At 43.5% G+C, this 25449-nt stretch overlaps 1 protein-coding gene across 4 annotated transcripts in view; it reads right to left on the reverse strand.

The window, feature by feature from the left end:
* reps2 (RALBP1 associated Eps domain containing 2) overlaps positions 1 to 25449 on the reverse strand; it is a 292361-nt gene that overhangs the window by 151357 nt on the left and 115555 nt on the right. For all 4 annotated transcript variants that reach the window (XM_068040420.1, XM_068040419.1, XM_068040421.1 and 1 more), the window contains 2 exons: positions 18436 to 18587; positions 2490 to 2613 (listed from right to left, as the gene is read on the reverse strand). In XM_068040420.1, the coding sequence (XP_067896521.1) occupies positions 2490 to 2613; positions 18436 to 18587 (276 nt within the window). The remainder of the gene's footprint in view (positions 1 to 2489; positions 2614 to 18435; positions 18588 to 25449) is intronic.

Consider the following 25449-nt stretch of genomic DNA (forward strand, 5'->3'; position numbering starts at 1 on the left):
AGCAGCCTATTAATGCAGTAGGAGTATATGGCACAGCCTCAGTTCCAGTGTATTCAGCAATCTGTAGTTCATTGCTCCAACCCTGAAGCAAGAAAGATTATTTAAAGTAAAAAGCTTTTACAGCCAACGTAAATAGAGATTTAGAAAATAACAGTTGTCTCATAAGCCAATTAAATCATATAAAATTGAAATCTGTTTTTATGTTAAAATAGTGCTATAAATTTTAACAGAGAATGCAATGGCAGTTATAAATTCAGCAAGTTTTAACCTTTAAAAGCACATCCAACTGGACATCAATGTATTCCTCAAGAAAGTGTAACATCTCTGCATCCTACATTTATTTCTCTCAGCAGCGAATCAACGAGCATATGTGCATGTCGTTCATAATGTTAGTAAAATTAATTTAGTTATGTGCCAGGAAGTGGGAAGTAGGGGGCAAAAGAGAAATCAATATTCCAGCTGTTTTCTCAACTTCTTGTTGCCAAAATATTTGTTACCATTGGTCTACTAATTTTTGGAATTTTCCAAGATTTGGTGTAGATGTAAAGCCAACATTCACTCGGAAGCCACAAGAAAAAGGACATTCTCACAATCAATGTATGTATCATTTTAGAAGCAATTCTGACCAGGAGGTGCCAACCTTCTGCTCAGACACACCACTCCTCCACTCTACACAAAGCAAGCTGGCCAGTGCTGTCACCATGACTGGTGAAACCTGCTAGGGGGAGAGTAAAAGAAATCGAAGATGGAAAATGGACTTCATGCAGGAGCACAGTTGGTGAGCAACAAGAACTTAGAATGCTGACACTTTGCAGAGGAAGCCACGATAGAACCGTATGGTTGGCGGAGTCGAGAAGGAACAGTTGAAGCTAAAAGGGAAGTACCTGGCAGCGAATCCCAGAAATGTCTTTCTTTCCATTACATATTGTCCACTGCATTTTAACTGATAATGTTATCCAATTATTGCAGACTACACTGAATGCTTGCTGTATGGATATCATTCTCTCCTTTGCAGTACGTCATCGAGTTTGCAACACAGAGGCCAGCCATTTAGCCCATCGCACCTATGGTGGTGGTAGCTCTTCAACTGGAGCTACCTACTCTAATCCCATTTCCCTATTGCCACATGTGCAATACTTCCGACTATGACATGACACCTCATATTTTCATAGGCTTTTATACCCGTTTGGATCTTACTCCATTTCACATTCATTAGTATAATTGCATGATTTGTTCAACAGAATTCACTTTTACTGACACACTGGACCCTTCTCTCAGATCAGTCACAAATCCCACTAAGCACTGAATTCCAATGTAAATTCAAGTCCCTATCTGATAAAAATCACCTCGCAAATTAGTTAAACAGGAATGACTAAAGGCTAGAAATAAAACTGTACATCACCACATTTTGCAATTAATTTATATAATGTGGGTTAAATCCAGATGATTGCTTAGTGTTGAATACTAGATCATTGTAATCTATACTACTGAAAGATTATTGTAATATTTTGTAAATTATAGGTTATTTTATTGCACCACTATTGGGTAAAATGATGTTTTAAATCTATCCTGTAGCTAAAATGAATAGTGTAGAAGGATTTTTATGAAGAGATTTGTTTTACAATTAAATCGTGCAGGTTCTGCACATTCAAAATGTGAACAAGACTGACTTGAATACTGAACAACTCCTGGTACACAAACCCAGAAAAGCAGCCACATTTTATACATTATAAGTAGCTGGAAGCAAATTTGAAAAAGCAACAGATATGGCGATCCTGATAATAATTTGATAAGAATTCCTTAATTAACTACAGCACTGATTTGTAGTTGTGTCTTTCTTGTGCAGAAAGAATTGTATTCTACATTTCTCTCTGATCTCCTGCATCTTTTACAGCTTCTCACCTTCAGATGATCCTCCTCTGACTGAGAAACAAAGTTAGCAGGCCCAGGAAATCTTCGTACACACAGAAGTTATTGAAGTTCAGTTTCCTGAGGAACATTTCCCAAACATCATCTACTCTGCATTCATCAACTTTATGACACCATTGATACACACTCATTTCCCCTCAAGTGCTCAATCACCCAATACTGAATTTTAGTCATAAATCCTGTACCATAATTCACATTTCAAGTAACATTCAGAGAGATGGATTCAAATGAATGGCTGCTGGAATCAATCACATTCAGTTGAAAATTTTCTTCCCATTCTTCCCACATCAATTAAAACCATTGGAATTGGGATGTAGACACAGATAAATTTGATCAGCAATGACAGTAACTTGCCACCAACTGTAACAAATCAATAGAACGAGTGACATAAACAACTTTCCTCAAGCATTAATTCTTCTCCTGACTTTGTGGCATTATGCTGGGTACACTTATTTTTCTGTCAAGAGTTTGGCAGAAAAAAGTCTGCTCCTTTTGTCATTCAAAATTGTGAAATACCTTGCCAACTCATATGCAAACATACACTCATAGCTTTAACCTACCTGTGTGACTTTGATCAAAACCAACTCTTGGTCTTCCATCCCCACTTACTGCTCGACTCTTTTGGTAGGAGGGTGAAGGAGGAGGAGAGGTGAAGGGCAAAGTAGGTGCAAACACAGGCTCCTGCTTCAAAGGAACAAAGTAGTATTTCAGTCCAGCAGCAGCATGCCACAACACTTCAGCCAATAGATTTCATCAGTGGGTAACCTCTGCTAATTGTCACTCTGACTATCTGACAAAGATATATCTATTAATAATCTATTTCATTCCTATCCACTGTAACAATACTTCAAGACATTTCAAATAGGAAAAATAGACTTTCTTGATGGAATACTGGGTAAGGTGGCTTGTGATGTAGTACTTTTTAAAAATTCATTCATGGGATGTGGGCATCACTGGCCAGGCCAGCATTTATTGCCCATCCCTAATTGCCCTTGAGAAAGTGGCAGTGAGCTGCCTTCTTGAACCGCTGCAGTCCATGTGGGGTAGGTACACCCACAGTGCTGTTAGGAAGGGAGTTCCAGGATTTTGACCCAGTGACAGTGAAGGAACGGCGATATAGTTCCAAGTCAGGATGGTGTGTGACTTGGACGGGAACTTGCAGGTGGTGGTGTTCCCATGTACTTGCTGCCCTTGTCCTTCGAGTTGGTAGAGGTCGCGGGTTTGGAAGGTGCTGTCTAAGGAGCCTTGGTGCATTGCTGCAGTGCATCTTGTAGATGGTACACACTGCTGCCACTGTGCTTCGGTGGTGGAGGGAGTGAATGTTTGTGGGTAGGGTGCCAATCAAGCAGGCTGCTTTGTCCTGGATGATGTCGAGCTTCCCGAGTGTGTTGGAGCTGCACCCATCCAGGCAAGTGGAGAGTATTCCATCACACTCCTGACTTGTGCCTTGTAGATGGTGGACAGGCTTTGGGGAGTCAGGAGGTGAGTTACTCGCCTCAGGATTCCTAGCCTCTGAATTGCTCTTGTAGCCACTGTATTTATCTGGCAACTCCAGTTCAGTTTCTGGTCAATGGTAGCCCCTAGGATGTTGATAGTGAGGGATTCAGCGACGGTAATGCCATTGAATGTCAAGGGGAGATGGTTAGATTCTCTCTTGTTGGAGATGGTCATTGCCTGACACTTGTGTGGCGCGAATGTTACTTGCCACTTATCAGCCCAAGCCTGGATATTGTCCAAGTCTTGCTGCATTTCTACACGGACTGCTTCAGTATTTGAGGAGTTGCAAATGGTGCTGAACATTGTGCGATCATCAGCGAACATCCCCACTTCTGACCTTATGATTGAAGGAAGATCATTGATGAAGCAGCTGAAGATGCTTGGACCGAGGACACTACCCTGAGGAACTCCTGCAGTGATGTCTTGGAGCTCAGATGATTCACCTCCAACAACCACAACCATCTTCCTTTGCGCTAGGTATGACTCCAGCCAGCGGGGGTTTTCCCCGATTCCCATTGACCTCAGTTTTGCTAGGGTTCCTTGATGCCATTCTCGGTCAAATGCTGCCTTGATGTTGAGGGCAATCACTCTCACCTCACCTCTCGAGTTCAGCTGTTTCATCCATGTTTGAACCAAGGCTGTAATGAGATCAGGAGCAGAGTGGCCCTGGTGGAACCCAAACTGAGCGTCACTGAGCAGGTTAATGCTAAGCAAGTGCCGCTTGTTGGCACTGTTGGTGACACCTTCCATCACTTTATAGATGATTGAGAATAGGCTGATGGGGCGGTAATTGGCCTGCTTTTTGTGTACAGGACATACCTGGGCTATTTTCCACATTGCAGGGTAGATGCCAGTGTTGTAGCTGTACTGGAACAGCCTGGCTAGGGGCACAGCAAGTTCTGGAGCACAAGTCTTCAGTACAAATGCCAGAACATTGTCAGGGCCCAGAGCCTTTGTGTATCCAGTGCCTTCAGTCGTTTCTTGATATCACGTGGAGTGAATTGAATTGGCTGAAGTCTGTCATCTGTGATGCTGGGGAAGCGGAAGGTCAGCCACTGTTAATCTCTTCCTCATCATCCAGATATTTCTATTCAGTGTTAAAGAAGTCTTGATGGCATTAGGTGTTAAGAATTAGAGAAATAAAGGCAAATTGTCGTAAAGTTACACAGATAATTTGCTCACCCTTCTTGTCAGAGATTAAAAACCCTACTAAAAGATGCAGGTGTGATTGAAGAAGCATATGTGAGGATATTAGAGGGGATTAGTGAAAAGTGTGAAATTTGTAAAAAGCATCGGAGGACACCATGACGTCCTATTGTCAGCCTTCCATTGGCACGTGACTTTAATGAGGTAATTGTCATAGATTTAAAGGTATGGAACAAAGATAAGAATATTTTCAAGCTATATTTCTTTTAGGCCTAGCAACTAGCTTTAGTCTCTCTACAATAATAAATAGTGAGGACAAAAGGGTGATTATAGACAAAATTATGCAGAAATGGATAGGGACTGGCTTGGGGCACCAGCAAGGTTTCTAACTGATAATGGAGGGGAATTTGCCAATGACTAGTTCAGGGATATATGTGAAAACATGAACATTATGGTTATGAATACTGTATTTGAAAGTCCTTTCAGCAATGGGCTTTGTGAAAGGAATCACACAGTGGTTGATGAAATGTTACATAAAATCTTAGCTGACCAGCCAAACTGCAAGTTGTCAACTGCCCTGGCATGGGCGGTTCATGCGAAGAATTCATTTCAGATGCTTGGAGGATATCGTCCCTATGGGCAGACTCCCAAATTGCCTTCTGTACTGTGCGATAGTCCTCCTGCTCTGGAAGGCACTACAGTTAGTTCCATTTTTTTCTACACATTTGAATGCTTTACATGCAGGGAGACGGGCTTCCTTCAAGGCAGAAGTCTCTGACAAAATTCGCAGAGCTCGAAGGCATCGTATGAGGCCATCTGAGGCGGAATTTAGTTCAGGAGCTTTGGTGTATTATAAAACAGAGGGCCATAGGGAATGGAAGGGCCCTGGTAAGATAATTGGTTATGATGGTAAAACAGTAATTATCAAGCATGGAAATCAAACGGTTAAGGTTTAATCCTCGCGATTACGAAATCTCAGAATATGAGCAGCTGACACAAGGAACAGAGGCACCTTGTACCTCAAATACTTATGTGTTTTGTGATGAAGGTCCTGAGGCACAGGTAGATCAAGAGTTGTGGAGTAATGTAACCGATCATGATGCTCAGGAAAGAGCTATCGCATCCAAAGGCCAATTGCCCCGAGTAGGTACTTGGGTAACATATATTCCAGAAGGGTCTAATCAATGGAGGAATTCAACAATTGTGGGATGTGCAGGACTTACCTTCTGGGAGGGGAGCGGAGAGGAGCAGACCTGTGGGGAGAACGCCGAGAGAGGAGTGGATAAATATAGCCCGAGGATTGCAGCCTAGACACTTATCTTCCGGGAGCGGAGCGGATTCCAGACGCGCCGGAGTTTTGAAAAAAGAAAAAAAAAGTCAACAGTGACATCACAGGAAAGCTGCAAGGTGATTGGTTGGTGAGTGACTGATGTTGGGGAATAACTCTAAATAGCTGGGTAAGTAATTAAAAGTAAGGATAGAGGTCTACATTTTTTTTTAATATAGTAGGTAGTGTTTTTTTTTTTAGGGAATCAAGGTCCTGAGTGTAAATAATCTAATTTTGGGGTAATTTAAGGGGGTAAATTAAGGGTAAGTTATGACAGGGCAGCTCGGCAGCATGAAGTGCTCTTCCTGTGCAATGTGGGAAGTCAGGGACACTTCCAGTGTCCAGGATGAACACATGTGCAGGAAGTATCTCCAACTGCAGCTACTCGAAATCCGCGTTTCAGATCTGGAGTGGCAACTGGAAACACTGTGGAGCATCCACCAGGCTGAGATCATCGTGGATAGCAAATCCACAGGGAGTTGGTCACACCGCAGGTAAAGACTACTCAGGCAGAAAGGGATTGGGTGACCGCCAGGCAGAGTAGAAGAACTAGACAGATAGTGCAGGAGTCCCCTGGGTCCATCTCCCTCTCTAACAGATTTTCTGCTTTGGATACTGTTGGGCGAAATAGCTTCTCAGGGGAATGCAGCAAGAGCCAAGTCTGTGGCACCACGGGTGGCTCAGCTGCACAGGAGGGTAGGAAAAAGAGTGGGAGAGCTATAGTGATAGGGGATTCTATTGTAAGGTGTACAGATAGGCGTTTCTTTGGCCACAAACGTGACTCCAGGATTGTATGTTGCCTCCCTGGTGCTAGGGTCAAGGATGTCACGGAGCGACTGCAGGACATTCTAAAGGGGGAGGGTAAACAGTCAGAGGTCGTGGTACCCATTGGTACCAACGACATAGGTAGAAAGAGGGATGAGGTCCTGCAACAAGAATTTAAGGGGCTAGGCAGCAGATTAAAAAGCAGGACCTCAAAGGTTGTAATCTCTGGATTACTCCCTGTGCCACGTGCTAGTGAGTATAGGAATAGGAGGATAGAGCAGATGAATGCGTGGCTGAAGAGATGGTGCAGGAGGGAGGGCTTTAGTTTCCTGGATCACTGGGTCTGTTTCTGGTGAAGGTGGAACCTGTACAAGTCGGACGGTTTGCACCTGAACCGGAACGGGACCAACATCCTTGCCGGGAGGTTCGCTAGTGCTGTTGGAGTGGGTTTAAACTAATTTGGCAGGGGAATGGGATACAGAGTGGAGGTACAGTAGGGGTTGATGCACAGTCAAGTATAAAAGAGAAACTGAGTCAGTCTGGAAGGCACTGTTAAGGCACAAGTGAATAATGCAAGGCTGGATTGCATCTATTTTAACGCAAGGAGTCTTACTAGTAACGCAGATGAATTGAGGGCATTGATTATCATATGGGAATATGATATTATTGCTTTCATAGAGACATGGTTGAGGGAGGAGCAGGACTGGCAGCTCAATATTCCAGGGTATAGAATCTTCAGTCGTGACAGGGGAGGAGATAAAAGAGGAGGTAGCATTGCACTGTTGGTCAAGGAGTCATTTACTGCAGTAAGGAGGGATGATATCTTAGAAGTTTCCTCAAATGAGGCCATATGGGTAGAACTTAAGAACAAAAAGGGGGCAATCACTTGGCTGGGAGTGTACTACAGGTCTCCAAACAGTCAGGGAGAGATAGGGGCGGCACAGTGGTTAGCACCGCAGCCTCACAGCTCCAGGGACCCGGGTTCGATTCTGGGTACTGCCTGTGCGGAGTTTGCAAGTTCTCCCTGTGTCTGCGTGGGTTTTCTCCGGGTGCTCCGGTTTCCTCCCACATCCAAAGACTTGCAGGTGATAGGTAAATTGCCCCGAGTGTAGGTAGGTGATAGGGAATATGGGATTACTGCAGGGTTAGTATAAATGGGTTGTTGTTGGTCGGCACAGACTCGGTGGGCCGAAGGGCCTGTTTCAGTGCTGTATCTCTAAATAAATATGTAGGCAAATCTCAGAGGTGTGTAAAAAGAATAGGGTAATGATAGTAGGGGATTTCAACTTTTCCAATATCAACTGGGATAGTCTTAGTCTTTGGCCTCCTTGTCTCAAGAGACAATGGGTAAGTGCCTAGAGGTGGTCAGTGGTTTGTGGAGCAGATGCCTGGAGTGGCTATAAAGGCCAATTCTAGAGTGACAGACTCTTCCACAGGCACTGCAGATAAAATTGGTTGTCGAGGCTGTTACACAGTTGGCTCTCTCCTTGCACTTCTGTCTTTTTTCCTGCCAACTGCTAAGTCTCTTCGGTTCGCCACACTTTAGCCCCGCCTTTATGGCTGTCCACCAGCTCTGGTAATCACTGGCAACTGACTCCCACGACTTCTGGTCAATGTCACAGGACTTCATGTCGCATTTGCAGACGTTTTTAAAGTGGAGACATGGACGGCCGGTGGGTCTGGTACCAGTGACGAGCTCGCAGTACAATGCGTCCTTGAGGATCCTGCCATCTTCCATACGGCTCACATGGCCAAGCCATCTCAAGCACCGCAGGCTCAGTAAGGTGTATATGCTGGGGATGTTGGCCGCCTCGAGGACTTCTGCGTTGGAGATACGGTCCTGTCACCTGATGCCAAGGATTCTCCGGAGGTAGCGAAGATAGAATGAGTTCAGAAGTCGCTCTTGGCTGACATACGTTGCCCAGGCCTCGCTGCCGAAAAGCAAGGTACTGAGTCTTCGTGCAAAAGGCTGAAAGGGGCAGAATTCTCAAAGTGCATACAGGAGTGCTTTTTGAGCCAGTACGTAGAAAGTTCTACAAGAGAAGGGGCAACATGGACCTAATCCTAGGGAATGAAGCCGGACAAGTGGTAGAAGAGTCAGTGGAGGAGCATTTCAGGGATAGTGACCATAACTCTAAGATTGAAGGTACTTATGGAAAAGGACAAAGATGGACCGGAAATAAAGGTGCTGAATTGGGGGAAGGCCAATTTCAATATGATAAAACAAGGTCTGGCCAAAGTGGACTGGGACCAACTACTTGTAGGAAAGTCTACATCATACCAGTGGGAGTCATTCAAAAGGAAAGAGGGAGAGTTCAGGGCCAACATGTTCCCGTAAAGGTGAAGGGGAGGTCCAACAAGTCCAGGGAACCCTGCATGTCAAGGGATATAGAGGATTTGATAAGGAAAAAAAAGGAGGCTTATGGCAGATTCAGAGTGCTGAAAAGAGCAGAGGCCCTAGAGGAGTATAGAAAGTGTAGGGGCGAACTTAAAAAAGAATAATTTGGGGAGCGAAGAGGGGACATGAAAAAACACTGGTGGGCAAGATAAAGGAAAATCCCAAGGCATTTTATAAATATATTAAGAGCAAGAGGATAACCAGGGAAAGAGTAGGACCCATGAGGGACCAAAGTGGCAAGCCGTGCGTGGAGCCGGAGGACATAGGTGAAGTTTTAAATGATTACTTTTCATCTGTGTTCACTATGGAGAAGGACGATGCAGGTGTAGATTAATCAGGTGGGGGATTGTGATATACTTGAACAAATTAGCATTGAAAGGGAGGCAGTATTAGCTGTTTTAGCGGGCTTAAAAGTAGATAAATCCCCAGGCCCAGATGAGATGTATCCCAGGCTGTCATGTGAGGCAAGGGAGGAGATAGCAGGGGCTCTGACACAAATTTTCAATTTACGAGTGGAAGCCTGTGACCAGTGGTGTACCGCAGGGATCAGTGCTGTGACCCTTGCTGTTTGTAGCGTACATTAATGATTTAGACGTGAATATAGGAGGTATGATCAGCAAGTTCGCAGATGACACGATAATTGGTGGTGTCGTAAATAGTGAGGAGGAAAACCTTCGATTACAGGATGATATAGATGGGCTGGGAAGATGGGCAGAGCAGTGGCAAATGGAATTTAAACCTGAAGTTTGAGGTGATGCATTTTGGGAGGACTAACAGGGCAAGGGAATATACAATGGATGGTAGGACTCTAGGAAGTACAGAGGGTTAGAGGTACCTTGGTGTCCTTGTCCACAGATCACTGAAGGCAGCAGCACAGGTAGATAAGGTGGTTCGGAAGGCATATGGGATACTTGCCTTTATTAGCCGAGGCATAGAATATAAGAGCAGGGAGGTTATGATGGAGCTGTACAAAACCCTTGTTAGGCCACAGCTAAAGTACTGTGTACAGTTCTGGGCACCACACTATAGGAAGGATGCGATTGCACTGGAGAAGGTGCAGAGGAGATTCACCAGGATGTTGCCTGGGCTGGAGCATTTCAGCTATGGAGAGAGACTGGATAGCTCAGGTTGTTTTCCTTAGAGCAGAGAAAGCTGACTGGTAAGGGGGGGGTGGGGTGGACCTGACAAAATTATGAGCGGCATTGATAGGATAGATAGGAAGAAACTTTTTCCCTTAGCGGAGGGGTCAATAACCGGGGGCAGAGATTTAAGATAGAGGCAAGAAGTTTAGAGGGGATTTGAGGAAAAATATTTTCACCCAGAGGGTGGTTGGAATCTGGAACACACTACCTGAAGGGGTGGTAGAGGCAGGAGCTCTCACAACATTTAAGAAGTATTTAGATGAGCACTTGAAACACCATAGCATTCAAGGCTATGGGCCAAGAGCTGGAAAATGGGATTAGAATAGATAGGTGTTTGATGGCCGGCACAGACACGATGGGCCGAAGGGCCTGTTTCTGTGCTGTATAACTCTATGACTCTATAAAATCTACAGGCAAATTTAAATTTTGGTTAAATGCTCAAGATAATTGCCAAGAAGCCAGAGCCATGGACTGGCAGAATTGGATAAAAGAGTGAAGGGTAAGAAAGCGCAGTGCACGTTTCGATAGTGAGTCTGGAAGTGACTCTTTATAAGGAAGTGATCACGTACTGGAGAAAGAGCCTACAATAAAGTGCGAGGGGATCTTCTAGCAGTGTTCCAAAAGTCATCATAGTGCTAATAGAAGCCGTAGTATGAACAGATTCCACAATGAAACAAAGGCTAGAGGGCAGCCTCGGAACAGAACTAGAAGCAGAAGTCCTCATGATCGTGAAGTTTTAGTGGCTGCCAATAAACTTGAGGAGAAACTAATAAGAGAAGCAAACGGTTGGTGTGTTGCCTCCCAGGTGCCAGGGTTCGTGATGTCTCGGATCGTGTTTTTGGGATCCTTAAGGGGGAGGGGGAGCAGCCCCAAGCCGTGGTCCACATAGGCACCAACGACATAGGTAGGAAGAGAGATGGGGATTTAAGGCAGAAATTCAGGGAGCTAGGGTGGAAGCTTAGAGCGAGAACAAACAGAGTTGTTATCTCTGGGTTGTTGCCCGTGCCACGTGATAGCGAAGCGAAGAATAGGGAGAGAGAGGAGTTGAACACGTGGCTGCAGGGATGGTGTAGGAGGGAGGTCTTCGGTTTCCTGGATAATTGGGGCTCTTTCTGGAGTAGGTGGGACCTCTACAAACAGGATGGTCTTCACCTGAACCAGAGGGGTACCAATATCCTGGCGGGGGGGTGGAGATTTGCTAGTGCTCTTCGGGGGGGTTTAAACTAATTCAGCAAGGGAATGGGAACCTAAATTGTAGTTCCAGTGTACAGGATGTTGAGAGTAGGTTACAAGGACGCAAGAGGGCACTGGCAAGCAAGAACTTGGTTTAAAGTGTGTCTACTTCAACGCCAGGAGCATCCGGAATAAGGTGGGTGAGCTTGCAGCATGGGTTGGTACCTGGGATCTCGATGTTGTGGCCATTTCGGAGACATGGGTAGAGCAGGAGCAGGAATGGATGTTGCAGGTTCCGGGATTTAGATGTTTCAGTAAGAACAGAGAAGATGGTAAAAGAGGAGGGGGTGTGGCATTGTTAATCAAGGAGAGTATTACAGCGGCAGAAAGGACGTTTGATGACTCGTCTACTGAGGTAGTATGGGCCGAGGTTAGAAACAGGAGAGGAGAGGTCACCCTGTTGGGAGTCTTCTATAGACCTCCGAATAGTTCGAGAGATGTAGAGGAAAGGATAGCGAAGATGATTCTCGACAGGAGCGAGAGTAACAGGGTAGTTGTTATGGGGGACTTTAACTTTCCAAATATCGACTGGAAATACTATAGTTCGAGTACTTTAGATGGGTCAGTTTTTGTCCAGTGTGTGCAGGAGGGTTTTCTGACACAGTATGTAGTCAGGCCAACCAGGGGCGATGTCACATTGGATTTGGTACTGGGTAATGAACCCGGCCAGGTGTTCGATTTAGATGTAGGTGAGCACTTTGGTGATAGTGATCACAATTCGGTTAGGTTTACCTTAGCGATGGGCAGGGACAGGTATATACCGCAGGGCAAGAATTATAGCTGGGGGAAAGGAAATTATGATGCGATTAGGCAAGATTTAGGATGCGTAGGATGGGGAAGGAAACTGCAGGGGATGGGCACAATCGAAATGTGGAGCTTATTCAAGGAGCAGCTACTGCATGTCCTTGATAAGTATGTACCTGTCAGGCAGGGAGGAAGTTGTCGAGCGAGGGAGCCGTGGTTTACTAAAGAAGTTGAAGCGCTTGTCAAGAGGAAGAAGAAGGCTTATGTTAGGATGAGACGTGAAGGCTCAGTTAGGGCGCTTGAGAGTTACAAGCTAGCCAGGAAGGATCCAAAGGGAGAGCTAAGAAGAGCAAGGAGAGGACACGAGAAGTCATTGGCGGATAGGATCAGGGAAAACCCTAAGGCTTTCTATAGGTATATCAGGAATAAAAGAATGACTAGAGTTAGATTAGGGCCAATCAAGGATAGCAGTGGGATGTTGTGTGTGGAATCAGAGGAGATAGGGGAAGTGTTAAATGAATATTTTTCGTCAGTATTTACAGTAGAGAAAGAAAATGTTGTCGAGGAGATTACTGAGATTCAGACTACTAGGCTAGATGGGATTAAGGTTCACAAGGAGGAGGTGTTAGCAATTTTGGAAAGTGTGAAAATAGATAAGTCCCCTGGGCCAGATGGGATTTATCTTAGGATTCTCTGGGAAGCCAGGGAGGAGATTGCAGAGCCTTTGTCCTTGATCTTTATGTCGTCATTGTCGACAGGAATAGTGCCGGAAGACTGGAGGATAGCAAATGTTGTCCCCTTGTTCAAGAAGGGGAGTAGAGACAGCCCTGGTAATTATAGACCTGTGAGCCTTACTTCGGTTGTGGGTAAAATGTTGGAAAAGGTTATAAGAGACAGGATTTATAATCATCTAGAAAAGAATAAGTTCATTAGCAATAGTCAGCACGGTTTTGTGAAGGGTAGGTCGTGCCTCACAAACCTTATTGAGTTTTTCGAGAAGGTGACCAAACAGGTGGATGAGGGTAAAGCAGTGGATGTGGTGTATATGGATTTCAGTAAGGCGTTTGATAAGGTTCCCCACGGTAGGCTATTGCAGAAAATACGGAAGTATGGGGTTGAAGGTGATTTAGAGCTTTGGATCAGAAATTGGCTAGCTGAAAGAAGACAGAGGGTGGTGGTTGATGGCAAATGTTCATCCTGAAGTTTAGTTACTAGTGGTGTACCGCAAGGATCTGTTTTGGGGCCGCTGCTGTTTGTCATTTTTATAAATGACCTGGAAGAGGGTGTAGAAGGGTGGGTTAGTAAATTTGCGGATGACACTAAGGTCGGTGGAGTTGTGGATAGTGCCGAAGGATGTTGTAGGGTACAGAGGGACATAGATAGGCTGCAGAGCTGGGCTGAGAGATGGCAAATGGAGTTTTATGTGCAAAAGTGTGAGGTGATTCACTTTGGAAAGAGTAACAGGAATGCAGAGTACTGAGCTAATGGGAAGATTCTTGGTAGTGTAGATGAACAGAGAGATCTTGGTGTCCAGGTACATAAATCCCTGAAAGTTGCTACCGAGGTTAATAGGGCTGTTAAGAAGGCATATGGTGGGTTAGCTTTTATTAGTAGGGGGATCGAGTTTCGGAGCCACGAGGTCATGCTGCAGCTGTACAAAACTCTGGTGAGACCGCACCTGGAGTATTGCGTGCAGTTCTGGTCACCGCATTATAGGAAGGATGTGGAAGCTTTGGAAAGGGTGCAGAGGAGATTTACTAGGATGTTGCCTGGTATGGAGGGAAGGTCTTACGAGGAAAGGCTGAGGGACTTGAGGTTGTTTTCGTTGGAGAGAAGGAGGAGGAGAGGTGACTTAATAGAGACATATAAGATAATCAGAGGGTTAGATAGGGTGGATAGTGAGAGTCTTTTTCCTCGGATGGTGATGGCAAACATGAGGGGACATAGCTTTAAGTTGAGGGGTGATAGATATAGGACAGATGTTAGAGGTAGTTTCTTTACTCAGAGAGTAGTAGGAGCGTGGAACGCCCTGCCTGCAACAGTAGTAGACTCGCCAACTTTAAGGGCATTTAAGTGGTCATTGGATACACATATGGATGAAAATGGAATAGTGTAGGTCAGATGGTTTCACAGGTCGGCGCAACACCGAGGGCCAAAGGGCCTGTACTGCGCTGTAATGTTCTAATTCTAATAAGGAATTCGTGAGTTTCGAGTTTATTCTCAATTACCAGATAGGTGGCAGCTAGCCTTGTCACATAGATGGATTTGTACTGGAAAAGTCCTTCCCGATGGAACTTACAAGGCGAAAGCAAGGCTAATTGCGAGGGGTTCTGAAGAGCGACTGGGTGATATCCACAGCTGGAAAGGTAATCTTGAAAATCTTTTTGACTCTTCTGGCCTCATATTCATGGAAGACTCTTCTGGCCTCATATTCATGGAAATGTAGATCCAATGACATAAAAGCTGCATTTCTGCAAGGTGACACTTCAGAGAGAAGTTTATCTGAAACCACCTAAAGAGGCAGCAGATACAATAGGAAAATTATGGAAACTGAACAAATGCGTCTATGGCATTAATGATGCTTCCAGGCTGTGGTATTTCTTGGTGAGATCTGTTTCATTGAAAATTGGTTGTATTCAACGAAAAGCAGATCCTGCGATGTTCTATTGGTATCAAAAAGGGATCTTTCAGGCATCTTCATGATGCATATTGATGATTTCTTATGGGTTGGTACTGCAGACTTTGAGAAATATGTCATTAAGATTGGGGCAGAATTTAAGATTGAGCATCAGACTTGTGGAGCCTTTAAATATATTGGTTTAGATATTAAGCAAACTAAGTCTGGAATAAGTTTGAATCAACAATCCTATTTAGAGAGTGTTACTCTCATCCCGGTTAATCGTGTTAGGTCATCACAGAAAGATGAAGATCGATCTAAAGCACAGATTGAGCAATTACGAAGCCTGGTGGGTCAATTGAACTGGTTGGGCTCTCAGACTAGGCCTGATGTTAGTTTTGAAGTGCTGGAGTTAAGCACGATGATGAAACATCCAAACGTTGAGAATGTTTTAAGGGCGAATAAAATATTTAAAAAACTAAAACCGGAGAAATGTGTAATGATGTTCCTATCCTTAGGTAACCCAAAGAACATAAAGCTCTTAATTTTTAGTGATGCTTCACATGCTAATCTTGCTGATGGGTATTCGAATGCAGCTGGCTTAATAATATTAGAATATAATATTTCTGATGGGTGAAAATGGGAAATGTTGTCCTTTAGCTTGGGAGGCTAAGAAAATAAAACAGGTTGTTAAAGGCATGTTAGCTGTGGAAATACTGGGTCTTGTGGAGGCAGCGGACATGGGGTTCTAATTGTCAAATATTTTGGGTGAAATTCTGAGCAAGGGACATCCTGAAGACAGGATGCCCATTGAATGTTATGTGGATAATCGTTCTTTGTAGGACAATGTATACTCTACAAAAAGTGAGTGAGAAAAGACTACATATTGACCTCGCTGGATTGAAACAAATGCTGGAGAGAAAGGAAATCTCCAAACATAAATGGGTAGATACAAGTCATCAGCTATCTGATTGTTTCACAAAGAGAGATGGGAGTGCCAAGAGATTGTTAGAGGTGCTAGAGAAGGAGCAATGTAATACTTTGATATGGAATTTATTTTCATTTATTTCAATGTTCTTCGAGCATGTTAATACTTTGCGCATAATATGGAATCTATTTTGAAATGTTGTTTGAGCGTATTAATCCAAGTTGTATTGTAAAAAGAAAGGACGGAATCTGTTAATTGTGTGTCAATGGTTTGATTATATGCAGGTGGAGGGTGTTAATTGGGGACTTCAGCTAGGCAGCAATTCTCACTGAGTTCTTGATGTGATCTATCTGGAGGCACGCAGCATACAAATTTATACAAGAAATGCTGGAACCACTCAGCAGGTCTGGCAGCATCTGTGGAAAGAGAAGCAGAGTTAACGTTTCGGGTCAGTGACCAGAAGGGTTAACTCTGCTTCTCTTTCCACGGATGCTACCAGACCTGCTGAGCGGTTCCAGTATTTCTTGTTTTTATTTCAGATTTCCAGCATCCGCAGTATTTTGCTTTTATACAAATTTATACGTTGCATAGCTAGAATAAGGATCAGTGACACCACACTTTTCACACCTTCAGCAGTTTTGCTGTCTGATAAATTACATAATGCAAGAAAAGTCACGGATAGGGAAAGGCCAATCAGTACATTCAAGTCTTCAGCCCTCTATCAGATTATCTGCCAAATCAGGGAATCTCATTACATTTGGAATAACTTCAGTGTTTCCACCTTTATTAAACTACTTGGAAAGTCATTCTAAACATTTCTTGCTCCGAGGAGAAACGTATTTCCCCTCTTCCCCCATTATCAGTTCTGAATTTACTTCTCACTAACTTCTACTGACGTTCTCTGGCCCTACTTTCTTTGCACATTTTGAAAATAATTATCTGGGGTTCACTGTACCTAACTCAAATGAAGTCAAAATATTGTGAAGGGGTCGGTTTCATTATTTTCAGTAGCCTCGTCTCATTCATTTTTTTGATATTTTTGTATGTAAATAGATGCAAGATGTATTCCAAAATAAAAACAAGAAATGCTGGAACCACTCAGCAGGTCTGGCAGCATCTGTGGAAAGAGAAGCAGAGTTAACGTTTCGGGTCAGTGACCCTTCTTCGTATTCCACCTACTTCTTAGCCTTCCAAGTTCTAGCCTGCAATTCAATTTAATTACAACAGTCTGTTCTTTGGAAATAAAATGTATTTTTGATTAGTAACTACATGGAAGATCAGCAATGGCAGCCAAAAACAACCACTCATTTCAGAATTACATATTTTTAGTCGGTTGGAATAAAAGGTTACTGTGATATTTAGTAAGGTTCCCATATTGCAAAAACTGCACTGGTTCTTACTGATGATGTATAAATAAATTATTTCGCAAATCTATTACCACAGTTCTACTGCATTCCAGAGATGAACCAATGGTATATTTGCTCAAGATTGGATTTCTGAAGCTTACTATACTTGGGCTGATTCAGTTGCATAGTAGTATAACATGAAATCAGATCAATTTTTTAAAAATTTCAGAACTGCTACCAATCAGATTTCACTCGATCCCCGACTAGAGGAAGTGTATATTGGCATTGTGGAGGGAGTGCAGATATGATACACCAGAATGACATCGGAGCTAAAAGGTTTAAATTATGAGGACAATTGCATAGACTAGGCTTGTATTCACTTGTGTATAAAAGATTAAGGGGTGATCCAATTGAGGTGTTTAAAGATGCTTTGAAAGGGTAGCTAGAGAGAGAGAGAGAGAGAGAACTATTTCCTCTGGTCAGAGAGTCCAGAACAAGGGAGGATAACATTAAGATTAGAGCTAGACCAGTGATGTCAGAAAGCACTTCTTCACACAAAGGGTATTGGAAACCTGTAACGCGTCCTCAGAAAGGTGCGGAGGCCAGGTCAATTGAAAATTTCAAAACTGAGGTTGATCTATTTTTGTTATGCAAGGGTATTAAGGGATATGGAACTAAGGCAGGTGGAGTTGGGATGCAGATCAGGCATGATCTAATTGAATGGTAGACCAGACCTGAAGGGCTGAATGGCCGACTCCTGTTCCTGCTTTTCTTGAAGCGAGAGGCTTTAATTTTAAAATTTCATCACCTGCTCTCAGCATTTCCTCTGCTCTCCCCACCTGCCTGCCCAAAAGATTCCACTCCTGTGCCTCCTCTCAACATGCCATAATCCCCATGTTCCTTTAGTGTCTGCCACCTGGATCGGGATGGGACAATGCTGGACAACACAACCACACTCTAGGTGCCAGATACCCAAGGCTAAACCCACTGGAGATCAGGTTACATTCAAATTTATGCATGGAAAGACTTTGTGGATATTTTCTTACAGTATACCCTTTACGGAAGGAAACCTGCTGTCCTTATCCAGCCTAGTCTATACGTAACTCCCACGCCAATATGGTTGACTCTTAACTACCCACTTAAGTGACCTAGCGAGCCACTCAGTTGTATCAGGGCAACTACGGATAGGTAATTAATGCTGGTCTTACCAGCAATGCCCATATCCTGAGAAAACTTTTTCCAAAATGTTTATTTTAAAATGACAGAATCTTGGAAGTACTTATACTATTGAAAACCTTGGATGCATTTTGTAAATATATTGAAGTTAACTTGTATTTCTATATTCACAGACCAGAACTCTTACCGTTTTTCCTGTTACACTGTCTATGCTTCTAGAGGAGCTCACTAATGAGACTGCACGAACCAGTTGCCCATGAGTTTCTGTACTTTGGGAAAGGTTACCTCTTTGTACCTCGCTGTCACTCTTCAGAGCAAGGAATTGAGGAAGAGGCAATTCTGAATAGGTTAAAAAAAACAAATCAAAAATTCAGTTGATGAAAAACATTTCTGGCATTCCAAAATCTAACATTTACAATACTTTCAGTATATACTCCAGAGAACATTTCAGTTTTGCTTTATCTTTGTTATTTCCAGCTGACACACCCCTCTTTCCTCCAGACCCCCAACCCATTTACAGTGGAAAGCTGGTCTCCATAACAACCGTCATTGGGACTCCGACAACAAGTGTATGCCCTTGCCCAGATCCCCAGGTTCTTATCAACTGTGTTGCTAAAGTTCCATCAAACCTCTTCAACTAAGGGAAGATGAATCTGAAAGTCATTCAAAGTCAGGATTTGACCTCTTTTACCCTGGGCCAGAGTGTCAACAGTCCACTGCTAGAACTATTAAGCTATCCTGGCCGATTGTGGGGGAGGCGTGGGGTGGGGGGTGGGGGGGGGGCAATGGTTAGTTGTGGTGGGGGGTGGGGGGTTGACAGAAATAGATCTGTAGAGTGATGAGCAAATTATGTCAGTGCTGCAATGCAGCACAGCACAGAGTGATGGGACACACTACTTAATATGGCAAATTGAAAACCTCAGCCTTGATCTTGGAGGCAGTGACTTTAGGCCAGACACATCTTAATAGAGGAAAAGCAAGTGGAGAGCAAATGACCCACATGCACCTCCTGGTGGCTGATGCAAGGAAAGCACTGGCAAATGGATGAGAACAAGTCATCAGTAGAAACATTACATTGGATTGTGACACTGGAAAGCAAGGCGAGAGTGCGGAGGGAGCCAAACAGGAACTGCCGAGATTGGCTGATCAGTTAAAAAGAAAACTAATAGGGCGGCACAGTGGCGCAGTGGTTAGCACCGCAGCCTCACAGCTCCAGCGACCCGGGTTCAATTCTGGGTACTGCCTGTGTGGAGTTTGCAAGTTCTCCCTGTGTCTGCGTGGGTTTCCTCCGGGTGCTCCGGTTTCCTCTCACATGCCAAAGACTTGCAGGTTGATAGGTAAATTGGCCATTAGCAATTGCCCCTAGTATAGGTAGGTGGTAGGGAAATATAGGGACAGGTGGGGATGTGGTAGGAATATGGAATTAGCGTAGGATTAGTATAAATGGGTGGTTGATGGTCAGCACAGACTCGGTGGGCCGAAGGGCATGTTTCAGTGCTGTATCTCTAAACTAAACTAAATATTCACTGCATTTTGTGAAAAGAAATATCCCTGCTTTTAATCGGATGACTGGTGCAGTTTTGGTCATGAGTTTTTATTTTGTGGTTCAGAGAAGCTCTTTTTAAATAGACTTTGCTGTAAATCCTGCCATAAAGCCCACCCCACCCCAAACTCATTGGCTGACACAATGGTGCAAATACTCACTGTTTAAAATATGGCCTCTCCATGAAATATAAACTACACTTTTTTGAAAGTTTGTTTGAATTCAAAATTTACATATTCTAAATCCACAGTACACAAAAGTACTCAACAGTTACATGGTCTACAGCTGCAGTAGGACTACAAGAATGCAATAGACTATTATACCCTTTTAAAAATATCTTCACCCAATTCTTCAACTGATTTTTGAAACCGTGCTTAAAAACAGAATACTGTAGAGCGAATGCACTGTGGCAATGCTTGGGTTAAAATTGGGCTTGTTATGATACTCGCCGTAACTCACCTGTTTACAGATCATTTTTGGGTCAAGCTCTACATTTCTGAAAATTATTACAAGTCAACAAAACTCAATTTCTGAATTCATTACAATGGGAAACAGACAAGTTTAATGTAAACTTCAAAATTATTTTGAAATAAAATTCAGTTTTATAAAAAAAATAAGCTGTGTCTATTAGTCAAAGTGGCCAATTTTGTCATTTGATGACAATAATTCTAACTGATTTGCTTTTTATAATTTGAAAATTGAAAAGACAATTACTTGAAGTTACCCAATAATTTACTTCAGCTCCGAACAGTTCTGCTGGTTCAAAGTTCTCAGCAAGGTGTGCTTTGTGTAGTTATGAATGTTTTTTTTATAATAGAGCTCAATTTGTGGAAAACAGTTTGTTCGATCAAATTGCAAATATCTGCTCCTTGACCTAATGTTCCGAGAAGCACAGAAAGGTTATAGCACAGAAAGAGGCCATTCAGCCCATCCTGTCTGCGCCAGCTGAAAAAAAGACTAGTCGCCCATTCTAATCCCACCTTCCAGCACCTGGTCCGTAGCCTTGCAGGTTACAGCACTTCAGGTGCAAGTCGAGGTACCTTTTAAATGAGGTAAGGGTTTCTGCCTCCACCACCGATCGGGGCAGCGAATTCCAGAAACCCACCACCCTCTGGGTGAAAAAGTATTTCCTCATGTCCCTTCAATCCTTCTATCAGTCACCTTAAATCAGTGCCACCAGTAATTGACCTCTCCGCTAGGGGTAACGGGTCCTTCCTGTCTACTCTATCTAGGCCCCTCAATTTTATACACCTCAATTAAGTCGCCCCTCAGCCTCCTCTGTTCTAAGGAAAACAACCCTGTCCTATCCAATCTTTCCTCATAGATGTAATTATCAAGCCTGGCAACATTCTTATAAAACATCTCTGTACTCTCTCCAGAGCAATTATGTCCTTTCTGCAACATGGTGACCAGAACTGTACACAATACTCCAGCTGTGGTCTAACCAGCATTTTATACAGTTGCAACATTACATCCTGCTTTTGTATTCTATACCTCGACCAATAAAGGAAAGCATTCCATATGCCTTCTTCACCACTCTATCTAGCTGTCCTGCCACCTTCAGGGACCTGTGGACATGTACTCCAAGGTCTCTCAATATCCTCCCATTTATTGTGTTTTCCATTGCTTTGTTTGCCCTCCCCAAATGCATTACCTCACTTCTCCAGATTGAATTCCATTTGCCATTTTTCTGCCCACTCAATCAAAACATCGATATCTTTCTGGAGTCTATAGCTATCCACTTCACTGTCAACTAAAAGGTCAATTTTTGGGTCATCTGCAAATTTCCCAATCATGCCTCCCACATTTAACTCCAAATCATTAATATATGCCACGAACAGCAAGGGACCCAACACTGAGCCCTGTGGAACACCACTGGAAACCGCCTTCCATTCGCAAAAACATCCGTTGACCATTGCACTTTGTTTCCTGTCACTGAGCAAATTTTGGATCCAACTCGCCACATTCCCCTGAATCCCATGGGCTTTGACATTTCTGACCAGTCTGCCACGTGGGACCTTGTCAAATACCTTACTAAAATCCATGTAGGCAACATCCACTGCACTACCCTCATCAATCCTCCTTGTTACTAAATTAATTGAAATTTTGAGGAAGAAAGAACACAACCTTCCCTTAACAAATCTATGCTGACTATCCCTGATTAATCTGTGCCTTTCTAAATGAGTTTATCCTACCTCTCAGAATTGATTCTAATAATTTGCCCACCACTGAAGTCAGACTTACCGGCCAATAATTATTTAGTTTTTAAACAATGGTACAACATTTGCAGACCTCCAATCCTCTGGAACCTCACCTATATCTAGTGAGGATTTGAAAATGATCCTTAGAGTAAGCGCTTTTTGCTCCCTGGTTTCCTTAAACAGCCCAGGAGACAATTCATTCTGGTGTGGCGATCTATCCACTTTCAAGGGTGTTAGACCCTCTAGCACTCCCTCTCTCATTAAGCTTATCGTATCTAATATTTCACACTCCTCCTCCTTTACTACAATGTCTGCATTATCCCTCTCCTTTGTAAAGACAGAGGCAAAGTACTCATTAAGAACACTCCTCACATGTTCTGCATCCACGCATAAATTATCTTGTACATCTCTGATAGGTCCTACCCTTTCCTTAGTTATCCTCTTGCTCTTAACGTACTGATAAAACATCTTTGGGCTTTCCTTGATTTTACCTGCCAATATTTTTTCATATCGTCTCTTTTCTTTCCTAATTTCCTTTTTTACTTCGCTCCTGCACTAAGTATCTATATCCAGTCCACTTCGCCAGATCACCTCTCAGCTACGTAAAATTTGCTTTTCCTCCAGTTAGAACCTTTACCCCTGTTTTATCTTTGTCTTTTTCCATAATAATGCTAAATCTAACTGTATTATGGTCACTATCTCCAAAATGGTCACCCACTGTTACTTCATCCACTTGACCAGCATCATTTCTGAAGACTAAATCTAAAATTGCACCTCCTCTCGTTGGGCTTGTTACATGCTGGCTAAGAAAGTTCTCTTGAATGCAGTTCAGGAATTTTGTGACCTCTGTGCCATTCACACTATTTGTATCCCAGTTGATATTGGGGTAGTTGAAATCCCCAACTATTATTGCCCTGTTGTTTTTGCACTCAGAAATTTGCCTACATATTTGTTCTTCTATCACCCTCTCACTATTTGGCGGTCTACAGTATACTCCTAGTAGTGTGACTGCCCCTTTATAATTTCTAAGCTCAAACATATGGTTTCATTTGATGATTCATTTAGCATATCATCCCTCCTCACAGCTGTAATTGATTCTTTAACCAATAATACTACACCCCCTCCTTTTTCATTCCCCCTCTCTATCCTGTCTCAAACACTCTATATCCAGGCTGTTGAGCTGCCATTTTTGCCCCTCTTTAAGTCACATTTCCGCAATGATATCATGCTACCATGTATCTATCTGCGCCCTCAGCTCATCAACTTTATTTGCTATACTCCTTGCATTTAAATTTATGTGCTGTACATTTTTAATCTTTACTTCTTCTGCCTTTCCGAGTCACTCATTAATTTTCTGCCTCCCATTCCCTGCTCTGAATTTGTCCTATCTGAAACTGCACTCAGGTTCCTATCCCTCTACCAGTCTAGTTTAAAATCATACTTAACAGCACTAGTAAACCTTCCTGCAAGGATATTCATCCCAGTCCTGTTTGGGTATAGATCGTCCAGCTTGTATAAGTCCCACCTTCCCAAAACCGGTCCCAATACCCGAGAAATCTGAAGCCCTCCCTCCTGCACCATATCTTCAGCCATGCATTCATCTGATGTATTCTCCTATTTCTATACTCACTAGCACGTGGCCTTGGGAGTAATCTGGAGATTACTATCTTTGAGGTCCTGCCTGCTAATCTCTTTCCTAACTCCCTAAGCTCAGCCTGCAGGACCTCATCCCTTTTTCTATCTATATCATGGTACCAATGTGGACCATGACCTCTGGCTGTGCACCCTCGCCCTCCAGAATGCTATGTAGCCACTCAGTGATAGCCATGACCCTTGCACCAGGGAGGCAACAAAGCATCCTGGAATCACGTCTGCAACCACAGAAATGCCTGTCTGTTCCCCAAATTAAAGAATCCCCTACCACTATTGCTCTCCTGTCTTCTCCCTCCTAGCAAAACTCAGCCACCCATCGTGCGCTGGTCATGACTTGCTGCACTCTCCAGAGGAACCCTCTCTCCCATCGATACTCAGAACTGAATACCGGTTAGAAAGTGGGATGCCCTCCAGGGACTCCTGCACTACAGGCCTTGTCCTTCTTGTCTGTCTGGCAGCCACCTCGTTCCTCTCTACCTGCACTTTCTTAAGCTGTCCATCTCCTGAAATGTGCTATCCACGTATCTCTCATTCTCGCAAATGCACCTCAATGACACCAGCTGATCCTCGAGTTCCAAGATTCGGCACTTGAGTTTTTGTATTTGGTGGTACTTTCTGCATCTGTAGTTGTCCAGGACATGGGTAGGGTCCTGGAGTCCCCAAATGGCACAGGATGTGCATTCGACGGGTGTGAGCAGCCCTGCCATGCCTTGAATTATTTATTCACTGCACTAAAATTCGAAGTTAAATAAACACAATAAAATGGCTATAAATAGAATGAACAAACAAGTAACCACCTACCGACTGCTGGTATCTTAGCTTCTACTCAGCAGATGGACTTGAATGTTAGAGACAAAATAAAAATCAGCAGAATAAAGAAAAGTCAGAAAATACCCACCAGATACTCACCGACTAGCTCCCTGTGCCTCGCCACTCACTCCCCTCTCGCGCTGTTTGTAGCTCCCAGCCAATCACCTACCTGCTTCCCTGTGATGTCATACCTCAATTTTTCTTTCCGTATGCTGGCAGATGAGCTGCAGCAGCAGCCAGCCCTGCTCCTCACTCACTGATTCCCGGTGAGCTCTCCCGCTTGCTCTTTGAATTAAATTAAATTGATTTTTCTTAATTAATTTATAGTTCCTCTCCTGACCGAACTCCCTCACTTACCAAATTCCCTTCTTCAAATTGTGTGCAGTCAGCAGCACTCAGTGCAGATCTGACAATCATGAAGGTAGAATGCAAAGAGTCGATGGCTTGAAACCACAACTATGTGTTTCTGAAATTGCCATAGGTTATGGTGTGATGGAATCAGTTATTACAAAGCTTTTTTTTTTTGAGACAGACCCTAATGAAAAGGGAAACTAGAATTGAAACAGAAACTAAAAACTGAAACAAATGGAAACTAAAACAGAAACAGAAGCTGAAAAAGAATTTCAGGTTTCTGGGGAAACTGACACTGGTTGGAACCAGATAAAAGGAGACAGAGTCCTCCCCAGATCAAGCAGATCAGGCAGGAATGGAGCATTGGCAAGCTGAAGAAAGTGAAGACTGAATCCAGGAGTTGTTTCTGTTACTTAAAGTAGCTGATTAAACAGACCCGGCCATACAGTGCACTAGGCATCACTGAAGGGTTCGGATAAAAGTAATACTGGTTATTCCATGCCATCAAGACTATCGTGAGCTGAGCTGAGGAGTTTCTGGAGAAATATGCCTTTTGCTGAAGACCGTACCCTTGGTGTACGAATTGAAGGGGAACGGCTGTCGGATGAGAAACAGCGGCTGAATCCTGAAGAAAGGAGCTGGA

Source organism: Heterodontus francisci, chromosome 10, assembly GCF_036365525.1.
Source record: "Heterodontus francisci isolate sHetFra1 chromosome 10, sHetFra1.hap1, whole genome shotgun sequence".
Taxonomy (NCBI): Eukaryota; Metazoa; Chordata; class Chondrichthyes; order Heterodontiformes; family Heterodontidae; genus Heterodontus; species Heterodontus francisci.